Genomic DNA, 14,778 nt, shown 5'->3' with positions numbered 1-14,778 from the left:
AAGTTTTAGCCCTTGTCGATGAGCCTTTTGAAATAAATCGGCCCATTCTGCTTAATATATTAATTTGTTTTTTGGATTTCAATGTTTCTCTTTTTTATTCGATGCTTTGCATTTTCTTCTTTTCAAATCGATCTTCTCAATTATATTCGAAAATTTTCAGAAGTCGAACAAGGGTTACACACAAGTCGTCATCGTTCAATATGACGTCTATGTACAATTTTAAACGAATTACAGTCGTTCCTAACGCATCGGTATGCTGAATCTCAATTGCTCTAAAATGTTTTCTTTTTTCTAACAGGAACTGAAAGATGTCGTTTTGTCGAAAACACAGAGAAAAACTCCAACTGTCGTGCATCGTCAGTATTCGATCGGAAGAATCCGCGCTTTCTATGCCAGAAAAATCAAGTTTCTCCAACAAACTCTTCACGATAAGCTCACTCAAATCATCAACGAGTTCCCAAAGATGGAAGAGATTCACCCATTCTATTCCGATCTTATGAACATTCTCTACGATCGTGATCATTACAAAATTGCTCTCGGTCAAATGAACACCGCTCGACATCTCATCGATGGAATCGCTCGTGAATACGTTCGTCTTATGAAGTATGCCGACTCTCTCTATCGTTGCAAAATGCTCAAAAGAGCCGCTTTGGGACGTATGGTCAAGCTGTTGAAGAGACAAAAATCCAGTTTTGAGTATCTCGAACAAGTACGTCAGCACTTGTCTCGTCTTCCAAGTATCGATCCAGCCACCCGTACTCTGATTCTTTGTGGATTCCCAAATGTCGGAAAGTCTTCTTTCATCAACAACGTGACTCGTGCTGATGTTGAGGTTCAGCCATACGCTTTCACCACTAAAGCTCTATATGTTGGACATCTGGACTATCGTTTCCTTAGATGGCAGGTAAAAATTTGACCATCATCTAACAGAATAATAATTACATATTTTAGGTTATTGATACTCCTGGAATCTTGGATCAACCACTCGAGGATCGTAACACAATTGAAATGCAAGCCGTGACTGCTCTTGCTCACTTAAAAGCTTCCGTTCTCTTCATGATGGACGTATCTGAGCAATGCGATCGCACTATTGAAGAACAGCTTCATCTCTTCGAATCTATCCGTCCACTCTTCGCCAACAAGCCAGTTCTCATTGGTTTGAATAAGGTTGATATCAGACATCGTGCTGATTTGCCAGCTGATAAGGCCGCCTTGCTGGATCAACTCGAGAAGGAGGGAATTCCAATTGTCGAGACTTCTACTTTGACTCAGGAAGGAATCATGTCATTGAGAGATCGGGCTTGTGACGAGCTGCTCGCTCAGCGTGTCGAGGCTAAGATTCAAGCCAAGAAGATCTCTAATGTCGAAGATTCAGTGTTGAATCGCGTATTCGTTGCCTATCCAGCTCCACGCGACGAGAAGGTTCGTGCTGCATTCGTACCACCAGGCCTTGCAGCTAAGCGTGCCGCTAAGAAACTTGCTGCTGAAAACTCTATGGAAGTTGATGAAGTCACTACTACTAAAGCAGGAAGCATCGGGGAGTTCAGAGATGAGAACACTCGCCGACTGGAACGTGAAATTGAATTGGCTATGGAAGATGATTACATTCTCGATCTCAAGAAGCAATATTTGCTTAAGAATCCAGATGAGAAGTATGATATCGTTCCAGAAATTTGGGAGGGACACAATCTTGCCGACTTCGTCGATCCAGAGATCCAATCAAAACTCGAGAGTCTTCTTAAAGAGGAGGAGCTTCTTGAACAAGCCGGAGAATACGAATCAGATTTGGATAGTGATGATGAAGAAACTAAAGAGAAGATGTCACTGGCACTACAGATCAGAGAGAAGGAGAAGCTGCTCACATTGGAACACGCTGTAAACAAAAGAATCGCCGGACGAGTGGGATCCCGTGTGCACACCAGAAAAAGGGAAAGATCTATGTCACGATTGGAACAAGAATTGGGCGATTTGGGAGTCGATATTGACACCAAAAAGATGAAGAACTTGCAAGGACAATGTGCTAAGCCACAACTCGGAAAGAAGGTACCTTTGTAGATATCATTAAGTGTATTTATAACCTTTTTTTAGATGAAAGTCGGACGCTCTCGCAGTCTCAGCGCCGTCCGTCCAGCCCCACGTGACGAGATCGCCTTCCCAGATGAGGAGAAACGTGCTCATGTCAACAAGCTCCGTACAAAAGCCATGCGTGGACTTCGCCGAGAAGCCAAGAAGGGAGAAGCCGATCGACATGTTTACGACCTCAAACCAAAGCATTTGTTCTGTGGAAAGCGAGGAAACGGAAAAACCGATTGGCGTTAATTGGGATCAATTATTCTTCGTTTTTTATTCTGTTCACTTTTTTGGATTTCAATTGTTATTGTTTTCTTTTTCGTTATTGTCTGTTTTGTTTCTATCCCTCTTTTGTCATTTCACCCGAAACCCTTTTACTTTTTATTTTACTTTTAACCTCTTGTATACCCTTCATCCCCAATCAACCCTCCCAGGTTACCAAAATCTTCCGAATAAAATGCTTCAAGTGATAATCCCCTAATTGAATCCAAAGACCTGCATATTTTAGCATTCTCTCGAATTCTTCTGCTAACTATGATATCCTCAAGTAACTTCCGAACGTTTGTAAAGAATGGGCAAGAAAAGAATTAATGAAGTAAGCACCACTGAAGGCGCTCCAGCCGAGAAAAAGAAAAAAGTGGAAAAGTGGTTGAATACGTCGTCAGAAGATGGAGAGGGCACCAAGAAAAAGAAGAGACCCTGGAGGAACAAGGTTCGGAAGCTAGCAGCGAAGAAGGCAGCAGCCGAGAGAAGAGTTGAGAATTCTGAAGAATCGACAATTCTGGAACCAGTGGCCACCGCAGAGGAGGCGACAAAAAAGAAAAAGAAGCGAGGACCAAAAAAGAAGAAGTACAAGCCAGAAGCCGCTGAGGTGGAGAAGAAGAATGAGGAAGGAGATACCGTGAAAGAGAATCCAATCGCCGAGGCTAAGAAGAGATTAGATGCTGGAAGATTCCGTATGCTCAACGAAAAACTTTACACGTGTACTGGTTCTGAAGCTTTTGATTTCTTCAAGGAGGATCGTACGGCTTTCGATCTCTATCACAGGGGATTCGCTGATCAGGTTAGAACATGTGCTTGTCTCTTTTCTAGTTCTTGTTGCATTCCAAATATTTAGTTTAAACAGGGCAATATTAGCATCCTATTGCTTCGATTTCCAATCTGACGTATTCCAACACCTGCTCTTCCTAACCAATGTTATTTCTCCGTTTCCAGGTCAAAAAATGGCCTAACCATCCACTTCGCGAGATCATTCGTTGGCTTCAAGCCAAGCCCGACAAGCAAGCAGTCTTCGATTTGGGATGTGGTGAGGCGAAAATAGCAGAAGCCGTCGGAGAGAAACACACGATTCGCTCATTCGATTTGGTGGCTGTGAATGATAGGGTCGAGTCGTGTGACATGTCGAAATTGCCAGCAGAGGATGGATCCGCTGATGTTGTGATCTTTTGTTTATCATTAATGGGAACAAATCTTTACGATTTCATCAAAGAAGCAAGGAGAGTGCTGAGAACTGGGTGAGTAACAGAACATTTGTAATCTGAAGTAGCTAAAAAGCCAACATGCGAACGGTTATATATTTTAAAACCAAAAAGATTCCTCTTTTATCTCAATCCATTTCTTTTTTCAGCGGAGTGCTGAAAATTGGCGAAGTCACGTCTCGCTTCGTCTCTATCAAACAGTTTTGTGAAGCAATCAACAAAATGGGATTCGAAACGACAAATCGCCGTCAACTCACCGATTATTTCATGATGTTCGATTTCCGAAAAATTGACAAAGTCGAGCAGAAGCGACCGTACGGACTCAAATTGAAACCTTGTCTGTACAAAAAGCGCTAAATCTGGTTGATGTTTTCTTATTATTTCTTGTTGTTGTTTTCTCGTTGTTTCTTGTTTCTGTTCCTAATTAAAAAAAACTTCCTAAAATAAATTTGAACGCGTCTAGTTTCTGTTATAAGCTCGAGCTACACTCTGGTTCACAGACACTTACAGATTCTACAGAGCCATCCACCACAAACTCGGAGATGAAACATGTTACAATTGTTTTAGTGTCTTCATTACGGATATTACTTGTTCAACACCTACGATTTGAATAGAGGGCAGTAAAACAACTAGACAGCAAGTGAAGCTCAATACAAGAAAGTATTTCGTGAAGGAAAGAAACATGTTCACCCAAATTTAAAACTAAATTTAATCATTCATTTTTCACACCGGGATAACGGAGCACTAGAAAAATCGGAGGACCTGGAAAATCTTTGTTTTTCTTGTCCAGCCATTTAGAACAGAAACTGGAAATTCCTTATGCAACTAACCTGTATACCGCAAAATAAACTTGCTGATGAGTTTAGAAGTTCTAATTTTTATGATTAAAAAAGCACCTCAAAATTGAGAAAAATAGAGATTTAAATTTCCGTTATATTTTCTGATTTCAATGTTCATTAAATATATTGCTATTTATACTTCAAGGATATCTCCAAAGTCTTTTTATGGGCCATACGACCCCTCTTTAGGTTTGAGTCTCTCAGTTCCAAATGGGTTATGTCCTACGTTAAATGTGAATCTTCTTTCAGGTGTCGCCGCGAGACACAACCGCGACGCGTCTCTCATACTTTCGCGCCAAAACGGATTTCAAACGTTCGCTCCCTCCTTTTTCAATAAATGCATTACTTCGAATGTTTTAATGAGGGATCTTTTTTAGAAATTTGGGTAATCGCAGTACCAGTGAATCTCAAACATAGACTAGAACGCTAAAAAATGTTTCTCTGAACATTTCAGATCTCATAAAAATAAAACTCGAACTTTTGTTTTGTAATTAATGGTTCAATTATTTGTGAAAATTCGTTAGGGAAAGATGTACGGCTTTCTGAAAAGAAAAATAATTATTCGAATCAGTTGTTCTTCCTTTTTCATAAACCCGCCTTCTTGATGGAGTTCTTCATATCTCTGACCTTGATTTCGTCGTCCTGCCTTTCACTGGAAAGAAGAAGGGACAGTTGAATTCAGAAATGTTCGAAATTATTCAGTAACTAAATTGTTTGCCGAATTAGAACACATTCGAAAGTAACTCGCATACTATGTGATTAAAATCATTCTGAAACCGAACATCAATTTAAAGGTGGTGTACGGTGAAATTTTTTATTGCATCAAAATGTGCAGAAATGCATGTAGATTGACATAAAAATAAAGAAAACATTCAAAAAAAATTCCTTCATCGAGAAAAACGCATCGAAAAATACGCTGAAAGCCCTTAGGGACGAGGTTTTTTCTAGGCCGCCCGGTGAGTAAAAGCGCGTGAATTCAAACTTTTAAATTTTTTTCGCTCGTTTTCACTGTTTTTTTCAAATTTTCCGATGTATCTGGAAGAAAAATTGACAAAAACCTTGAAAAATCTTGAAAAAACCGAAAAAAAAGTGAAAATGAGCGAAAAAATTTTAAAAGTTTGAATTCGCGCGCTTTTACTCACCGGGCGGCCTAGAAAAAACCTCGTCCCTAAGGGCTTTCAGCGTATTTTTCGATGCGTTTTTCTCGATGAAGGAATTTTTTTGAACTTTTTCTTTATTTTTAAGTCAATCTACATGCATTTCTGCACATTTTGATGCAATAAAAAATTTCACCGTACACCACCTTTAAAAACTAATGGAACCTATACCGGAATCAAGAATGCTTCATTTTAGAGCTGAAATCATCCCCTCTAGAAAAACAGTCTCTGAAAATCTGACTTTTCGAAACCACTAAATCCTGAACCTGGAATGATCTTCCGCTTTTTTTTCTATTTTTCTACCGTATCCCAAGCTTTTAACTCCACACTTCATCCCATATAGAAATTCCACGTCATCCAAGTAAGAAGAAGAGGAAGCTCTCGGAAAATCTGAAGAAAAAACTCACTTATGACGCCAGTTGCTACGAGATATCTCCATGCATCCCAGTACATAAGGTCCAGTATCGGCTTTTATGGCATTCACTTTTTTTCCATTTTGCCTTTTTCTTCTTCTTCTTCTTTTATTCTCCAAACATTTCTTCCTCTTGTCTTCCACATCAACAAGACAAAGGACACTTCATTCTTCCTTGTCTTGAGATTATTTTAAACTATTTTTTTTCAAAAACCAGGTTGGGAGTTGAGGACCTCCATCTAATTTTATTTTGGTTAACACCCTTTTATTTGCCTGTGTATTATAGCTTTCTCTATTAGACACTGTTCTTGTACTTTAATCAGTTTCTCATGTGCTTTTTTCTTTTTCTCACGATTCACGGAATCGCAAAGAAATAAATACAGTAATCAGCAATGTGATAAACAGTAGACAAACTGAAAGAAGTAACTCGCTTGAATTCAGTTCTAGAATTATTTGCTTGATTATCCATTTGTTTCGTTTAAAGTCAATTCCATCTCTTTTGTTCGCAGGTGACCTAGGTTCCGTTTGGTATTTCTAGGTCACTTTTCCTTCATTTTTCTGTATATTGTTTTACAGTAACACCCAATATTTCTTTCCTTCCTTAATCATCTTGGTGTAGAATTTCCAAATCATTTTCCTCTACCACCACTTTCCTCTATGTTGATTTATCACACTACCACTATCACCTCTCTATTCCGAACACCAACACATCACTCATAACAGTGAATGATAAAGCGAGAAATTATTGTTAATTAAGGAGACGCCAGACATTAAGGTTCTCATTGAGGGATAACCGATAACGCATTCATTCATAAGTATCCAACTCCTTCTATTTCATCTTCCCAACTTAAGCCTGGATACACATATACGAACGAATGTTAGGCTGAAAAACTGAAGCCCTGTTGTTAAAAATCAGCATCCTTAAACACCCCACACTCTTATTGAAAGAATTACTTGTCCAGTTGACTTGAAAATTATATACTAACATTTTTCGGCGCTTTTCCTCTATTTTTTGTTGCATTTGTTTTTTACCTCCCAAACATCAACTTTTTCCAGGGTAATATTTTCTTATTTTTTCTTTGACTGTCAAACTTTTAACTATCAACACAACCATGGGCTGCGTTCACAGCACTGGCTCGGAGGCCAAGAAACGATCACAACTGATCGACGCTCAGGTGAGACAATTGCACACTTTTCGAATCTTCAAAACAAAATATTTTAGCTCCGCCTAGAGCATGATCAATGTGGCACAGAGGTAAAGCTACTTCTGTTGGGAGCTGGGGAGTCTGGAAAGTCAACTATCGTACGTCAGATGCGCATTCTCCATGTGATTGGATTTTCAAAACAAGAAAAGTTAGCATATAGAGCAGTGATCTATAGCAACATGATTCAGGTTAGTTACAGGCAAGGGCTGTGGTTAGGAACTTGTGTTCATACTTCCGAGCGTTCTGATATTTTTTCGTGTTCATGCTGGAAATCGAGATAATTTGGCTGAAAGCTGAAATGTAGGCCTAAATGGTTAAGAGCAGTTCTGGAAGAAATTAGTTTTGTTTCTTGAACTTTTATTGAGCTCGGTTATTATAATAACCACCATAGATTTGAGAACCCTATTTTTGACTTCCATATCCAATTTTTCAGTCAATGCTTGTAATAATACGCGTCATGAAAGCACTTGGCATTGACTTCGAAAACTCTGCACACAAAGAAGACGCCCATCAATTTTCCTCTCACTATCTCCACATCCACAACGCTGATCTATCAGAAGCCTTCTCTCTGGAACTTTCTGATCTTATGAAAAATTTGTGGAGCGACGCAGGTGTCAGGAGATGTTTTAAACGGTCACGAGAGTTCCAACTGAACGACTCCACCGAGTACTATTTCAATTCTCTGGATCGCATTTCCGAGACAACCTATCTTCCAACCCAGGATGATATCCTTCGTGCACGAGTTAAGTCAACAGGAATTGTTGAGACTGATTTCATGTATAAGGATATATATTTCCGGTGAGTAGTGAAGCCATCCTCCCATGTGTTACACATAATATATCATACATTGTCCTACTTGACAGTTGTAATTAGCTTCTTCAAAAATCTTGTGTTATTGTTAGGATGTTTGATGTCGGAGGTCAACGCTCAGAACGCAAAAAGTGGATCCACTGCTTCGAAGGTGTCACGGCTGTTATCTTTTGTGTAGCACTGAGCGAGTACGATATGAAGCTGGCTGAAGATAAGATCATGGTACTTTTATAAGAAATTTGAATCTACAAACATATTTTTAGAACCGCATGCACGAATCCATGCAGCTCTTTGACTCAATCGTGAACAACCGTTGGTTCACCGAGACCTCCATGATCCTCTTCCTCAACAAAATGGACATATTTGAGGAGAAGATTCGTCACATCCCGCTCAACATTTGCTTCCCAGAGTACAAAGGAGGCACTAGTGTGACAGAGACATCGAACTACATTCGAAGTGTTTTCGAGAAATTAAACAAGAGGAAATCAACAGCTCAGAAGGTCAGCAACATATTTCAAAGTATTAGAAATAGTGGGTTTTGATTTGCAGGAAGTCTACAGTCACTTTACTTGTGCCACAGACACCAATAATATCAGATTCGTGTTCGATGCTGTGACCGATATTATCATCAGATATAATCTCAAGGACTGCGGCCTCTTTTAACCTTCAATTCTAGTTATCCTGATTCTTATTAGGGAACTTTTAAAGCCAAAAATCGTTTTTCATCACAAAATCGGCAGTTTTCGCAACCGATTTTCTCCTCTCCTAGAAGGTTTCAGAACATGAATGGGTTTTGTATTATTCTTGAAATTTTTGTATAATGGAACTGCAGTAAAGATTCTGAGAAGGGTTTTTTTTCTCTATTTTCTCTATTCATTTCATTTTGAACACACCCAATAGTGTACTTGTGCTTGTTTTTCTCAATTAAATCTTAATTTTTTAAATACAGGTTCTACGGTAGTTCAGCAGAACGACAGGAAGTTATGGCTGATCCCTCTAGTCACAGGCGATCTCGCACTGTCGTGCTAGATGGAAACTTTGATCTTTTCTCCATGTTTCAATTCGACTGCCAGATTCAATTTCTCAAATTAGGAACTACACAGAGCGGCAGTTATATGTAGTGACATCTTCATCTAAAGTTCCCAGTCTTCATTCCTTTGACAGGCCATCAAACACATAACATCCCCCTTTTCACGGGAAATTTAGGTTTCGGAACGTCTTGAGCTAGCTCTTCCTTGTCAATCAACTGACCCTTCCGCATATTGAAACAATAGCTTACCCACTTCTCATCTACAGTAAAAAAGATCTCCAGCCAACTGAACGTGTGAAGAAATGATAGGAGAAACAGGCTCATGTCTGCAGATTATGGTCAAAAACAGGGGAGTCTCCTATCATTATTGGATTTCAAAAATTGGCAAGATTTGACTTAATACCAACAGACCATTTGCAAATTTTCTAATTTAGCAATTTTTTTTTGCAGATATAGACAACAGGTGTAATTGAGCAACATATAAAAACGGGGATTAAAATCTGCTTAAGGAACCTTTTAAGAAAAGAAGTGCTGAAATTGCGGTCCATAGTTTCCTCAAAATTTACCATTGATTTCTCTTATATGGTTCGACTCCCACTCTTTTGATTCTTTTTTTACTGAAGCTAAATTTTTCGAAATTTCGATATTCCCAATAATGTATTTTCTCCTTTTATCACAAGTTGATAATAACCAATGTGGAGACTCATTGCAGTATTCGTCGCCACAATGTTCATTGATTGCTGGTTTTCCTAAAAATTACCTCTGCTAAAAATGACCAAAGCGATTAACAACTCCTATTTCTGTAACCGCAGTATTTCAGAACTTGAAAACGTTTGAAACCCAAATTATATGTTTAACATTGAGTGCGCCTGTAATTTGATTTCTTTACAAGACTGATTCTTATCGAACCACCACCAATTTCTGATCCTATTAAAAATTATTGCATTAAAATTCGATCAAAAAACCATGTTTGTCGAATTGCAACAATTTTCGAAGTTTTAAGCCTTATTTCGTTTTATCGAAAGTTCCGCTCAGAAAATTCTTCCAAATAAGAGCTTCCCTGAACTTTTTTCACTTATATTGTTTCTAGTCAATATTCCAAAATCTCTAAAATGAGTGAGTTCTTTTTTGGAAAGTTCACTTTCTTCTTTATTGTATTCAGATCAAGAAATCAAAAACTATGAATATATACAGTGTCCAAAAATGCAGAAAACGGGCGTATCGAAAAGCTTAGAATTTGTATTATCTGCAAAAAGTTTGTCTAATTGGGACCAAACTCATGAAGACCCTGGCTACGCCTACATTATTCATAATCATAAACCAACGGACCCCAGAACGCAATTTTCAAATATATTATCGTTTTACTGGCGAAAACACTGGAGGTTCGTACTTGGTGGATTAGGACTTTTTATTGTATTACTTTTAATTATTTTAATTGTCTTATTAGTTCCTAAACGAAAATTGGTAGTTCAAACCGAAACAACTACTACGCGAACAGGTGAGCTTTTTAATTTTTTGCTGATCATTACATCTCAAAGACTCAACCTAATATTTAAAAAAAAAGCAAACTAGGTAAAACATTATAGGTTTTTAGCGGTGTTCTTCCGAGCTGAAAAACCCTATAAATCTTTTTTCTGATTTGGTAACGCGAGTAAACAGTATTAAACGCGAAAAGGCTATTTGGAACTTTGCTGTGAAGCTTTGCTTGTTTAATGGCTCTGCTCGATACAGCTTTTGTTTTCACAAGTTCAGATGTCAAATCATTGTGTAGAATTCGCCAAAATCTACATTTAACGACTTGATTCAATAAAAAACATCATCTGTAAAACGAGTTGTATTTATCGAAAAATTTCAGTCATCTGCGCGTATGGCTTTCAACTAATCCATAATCATAAGTGCTGGAAATTATTCACAGAAAACAGAACTTTTTCCGACGCGGAACGCAACTGTGAAACGTTATATGGTTCTAGTTTAGTTTCTATAGAAAACAAAGCGGAAAATTATCAGCTTGGACTTTTGGCAAAGATTGAAAATCTTCCGATCTGGATTGGTTTGCAATGTGAAGGAAATCAGAACGGTGATTGCTTCTGGGTCAAAAACAATGAAACTCTGGGTGTGTACAGCAATTTTGGAACAGGTTATTCTTTGAAAAATTGAAAGAAAATCGACAACCTTTTTCAGATAACCCAAACTGGTTCAACGGAAGCTGCATCTTTTATGACAACAAGGGAGAGTGGATCAGCAAGGCTTGCGATGAAAAACTGCCATATGTTTGTGAAACTGAAGCAACGAATTTCTAATGTTATGCAGTTATTCATTATGATGATATGTGTTTTTGAAATAGTTTTTATTATTGTGAATGAAATAACAACAGATTTGTAAGAATACTATATACTTTGAAAATAACATCAATTTTTTCTTGTTGTCTTTTTTTTCGGTTTTCAATTTTCCTTCTTAAACCAAACTTATTCTGAAGAGCTCGTCGTTTGCTAGATCGATTTCGAATCATTCCAAAATTTTTCAAAACAATTTTCTTTCGTGTTCTTGAATTTTTGTTAGAGTTTTAAGTTTTCTCCTCAAAATGATCTTATTCTAGTGTCCTATTCCGTCTTTTTCTGCTGATCGTAAATCAATTAAAAGTATGACTTCTGTTTTGAATATAGTTTTAAAAGGGACAGAGATTCCTGCAGGTAACGTTAAATAAATCCGACAAGGTCTCCTTTTTTGTATGAACACCTACCGACCCACTTTCCCATAGGGTGAGATCGGTTTAGTGCGTCACACCAATCAATAACCATAATTATGTCATTACTTTGTGCAATTGAACAGCACTAAAAATTTTGAGAAGAGGTTTCTGCGACGCCTCTTTTTTTTGTTTTCATTTCACTCTTCATTTTGTCTGATTCATACCAAAGCTTGAAGTTCACTTCCTTTTAATCCCTTCATATTTTACCTGATGGCCCATAACCTACTCTTAGTTAGTAGTCGAATCGAACTGAGAGAAGCTTGAATTCAAATGAAGGCTAACCGATTTTGATGAGATTTGTTTTTGTATTCACAAGAAAACAAATTTTATCCAGAAAAAAACATTCGCATTCATCCATTTTATCCAGATATTAGGACTTTTTTGATTAAAGCCGTCGCTACCGAGTTATTGGCCAAAAACTAAAAATTCGTAATTTTCAAACTGCAAAAAAAAAATTGTGTTGTTAAAATTTTGATATTTTTAAAATATTTTAGTGAACAAATTACGGGCTTTCAAATGAATATAGCCTCAATCCCTGGGTACCCCAGCGTTTTTTGCAATAGCGTACCATGGGGCAACAATTTTTTTTTCAAACGCGCCTAAGTCGCCCCAGCCACAATGGACCAAAAAATTAATAATACCAAAAGATGTAGAAAACCAAACTCTACAACTTTACTGTTTAAACCATTTTGATTGGAGCCGCCGTTCTCGAGTTATAGGCCAAAAACCAATTTGACCTACTTAACGAGCCTGTTGACCTACTTTTTTTATTTTACCAGATTGTAGTACTTAACAAGAGCTTTCATTTGCACTATTCAAAATAGGGTCATGCTCTGTCGGATTTTGAGTTATGGCCGTTTGAAATTTTTTTTTTTGAGTTTGATCTACCAGAAAAATTTTGGTAGATTAAAAAATATGTCAGCGTACTGGCCGTCAAAAATGGACCCTACTGCAAAAAAGTTCTTCTCAAAAGCTTAACTACGAAAAAAGTTATGACCAAAATAAAATTTGCGAAAAATGAGACCTCACGCCAAATAGCGCAGGCTGCGCCTGCGCCTGAGCCTAAGCCTAAAAGCCTAAGGGTTAAGCCTAAGCCTAAGGGTTAAGCCTAAGCCTAAGGGTTAAGCCTAAGCCTAAGGGTTAAGCCTAAGCCTAAGCCTACAGAGATCATTACACTCCAGTGGGAGTCGAACCCCGCGTACCTGCCTCGTCCCGTTGATCCGTGTCCGTCTGTCTACCCCCCTCGGCCAAGGCAGTGTCGTTTTGCGTTTAAGTGTGCGAGGAGAGGGGGGGGGGGGGGGAGGTGCCGTCTCTACCTTTTCTTCGAGTCGTCTTCTCAACTTTGGAGCTGTCTACGGTCGAGTGACGTTGAGTTGGAACATCTTGTCGAAATGAAGTCCTTCTAGGCGTAATCAATGGCGTAGAATCTGATGGCAATATTCATTTCTTCTAAAATTTGTTCCTTTTTTTCAGTATTCTTTGAGAAACAGCTTTACCTTAATGATGAATCCTGATTAGAGCAATTGTCGAGGTGCTGGTCTACGGATTGCTCTGAAAGGTACAAAAATGTGAACAATGCCGTAATTACTATATTATAAAGATCAGAACGAATTATGAAGCATGGTGAACATTGCTAACATTATGTCTAGTAAATGAGCAGGGTACAGGCGGTTAAATACAAATTCAGGAAAGCAAACACAAATGAAATGTTCAAAAAAGAGAAATGAACAGATGTTACAGGAAATCTTTCTCAGAGTCTTTACTGCTGTTCAATTAGGCACGGTAAAGACATAATTTCTGTTATTGATTGGTGAGACCAACTCATCCGATCTTACCCTTTGGGAAACTAAATCTGTCGGTGTGTCAAACAAAATAATCCGATATTTGTGCCTGTTTCCTCGTCATATTTTGAGATCAAAAACAGATCAGCAACCCTAGAGATAAAAATTAACATCTTTTGAATGTTTCGAATGTTTGAATTTTTTGAATGTTCACCGAACTAACCTAAAAACTAACGTACGATAAACAAGAATACGAATGAAAACAAAATCAGTTAGAGAAGAAAATTTTGTAACTAAACAAAACAAAAATTAGAATTCCCTTGAGGAAAATTGACTACAAAAATGTTGGAAGTATTAGAAATCGATATTAGTACTGGGAATTTAAAATTGTTGCTCCCCTTCTGATTACAGTTAACTTTTCATATTTAAACTGGTAATTTTGGGGAAAGGTCGATCTTAACTTCTAATAAGAACTTTTGTTGGGAAACCAGTTATACTGAACTTTGGCTTAGGCTTAGGCTTAGGCTTAGGCTTAGGCTTAGAGCTAGGATACCTGAGTCGAGGCGCAGGGTAGCATTTTGGGAGGGTAGTAGTTGCATTCGTCCCATTTTAGTTTGACTAAAACTGATTTCAGTTCAACTCAAATTTTAGTTGCACCAATTTGAATCTTTTTGCTTAGGCTCAGGCGCAGGCTTTGCCTGCGCCATTTAGGATGAGGCACGGAGGACGTTAGCTCCGATTTGGCCCAAACTTGCCTAAAATATTGTACATCGAAAAAAAAAAAAAGTATATTTTTTTTTTGGCCAAAAGTCAAAAGGGGGCGGAGCTACAGTAGCTCAAAGTTGAAATTTCAAAATTTATTATCGGCCATAACTCTAGAGTGCGTCAATCGATCCGGACCAGATTTGGACCATATAAGAGGACTCCCAAGTGGCATCTTTTGAGAAAAAAAAATTCCAAAAAAATCAATTTTCAAATATCGATTTTTTGATTTTAAAATTTCAAACAGGTCGTTTGCGAAAACGTTCTATACGATTTTTTTGAAATTTTTACCATGTATGTGCCTTAAGAAGGTCTTCAAGTACCAAAATTTTTGGGACCAAAGCTACCTTGCCCTTGGCGCAACGCCAAAATCTATTTTTCAAACGCGCGCGGCACGGTGCCGGTGCGTGATGGAATTTTGGTGTTAACTAAAAAAATGTTGGAAATGTCTTTCTCTACAACTTTGCCTCTTGGACCCTTTCACGAAA

At 38.0% G+C, this 14,778-nt stretch overlaps 4 protein-coding genes across 4 annotated transcripts; all 4 read left to right on the top strand.

Annotated features, from left to right (window-relative positions):
* Window positions 1-200: 200 nt before the first annotated feature.
* On the top strand, window positions 201-2,319 carry CBG13493 (the record flags this gene model as incomplete). Its single annotated transcript, XM_002634912.1, has 4 exons — window positions 201-251; window positions 299-904; window positions 952-2,043; window positions 2,089-2,319. The coding sequence occupies 4 exons, from the start codon at window positions 201-203 to the stop codon at window positions 2,317-2,319; spliced, it is 1,980 nt and encodes a 659-aa protein (XP_002634958.1).
* A 322-nt stretch (window positions 2,320-2,641) lies between these two features.
* CBG13492 lies at window positions 2,642-3,905 on the top strand (the record flags this gene model as incomplete). The annotated part of the gene is made up of 3 exons (XM_002634911.1): window positions 2,642-3,133; window positions 3,286-3,584; window positions 3,698-3,905. The coding sequence occupies 3 exons, from the start codon at window positions 2,642-2,644 to the stop codon at window positions 3,903-3,905; spliced, it is 999 nt and encodes a 332-aa protein (XP_002634957.1).
* Window positions 3,906-7,068: 3,163 nt separating this feature from the next.
* Cbr-gpa-4 lies at window positions 7,069-8,634 on the top strand (the record flags this gene model as incomplete). The annotated part of the gene is made up of 6 exons (XM_002634910.1): window positions 7,069-7,131; window positions 7,179-7,349; window positions 7,595-7,959; window positions 8,064-8,193; window positions 8,235-8,471; window positions 8,521-8,634. The coding sequence occupies 6 exons, from the start codon at window positions 7,069-7,071 to the stop codon at window positions 8,632-8,634; spliced, it is 1,080 nt and encodes a 359-aa protein (XP_002634956.1).
* Window positions 8,635-10,113: 1,479 nt separating this feature from the next.
* On the top strand, window positions 10,114-11,301 carry CBG13490 (the record flags this gene model as incomplete). Its single annotated transcript, XM_045236386.1, has 4 exons — window positions 10,114-10,117; window positions 10,164-10,499; window positions 10,857-11,138; window positions 11,183-11,301. 4 exons carry the CDS (start codon window positions 10,114-10,116, stop codon window positions 11,299-11,301), a joined length of 741 nt encoding a protein of 246 aa, XP_045095179.1.
* Between the last annotated feature and the right edge of the window lie 3,477 nt (window positions 11,302-14,778).

Source organism: Caenorhabditis briggsae (assembly GCF_000004555.2).
Source record: "Caenorhabditis briggsae complete genome, chrIV, whole genome shotgun sequence".
Taxonomy (NCBI): domain Eukaryota; kingdom Metazoa; phylum Nematoda; class Chromadorea; order Rhabditida; family Rhabditidae; genus Caenorhabditis; species Caenorhabditis briggsae.
The sequence above is the reverse complement of the archived record's forward strand: the minus strand, read 5'-3'. Positions and strand labels throughout refer to the sequence as shown.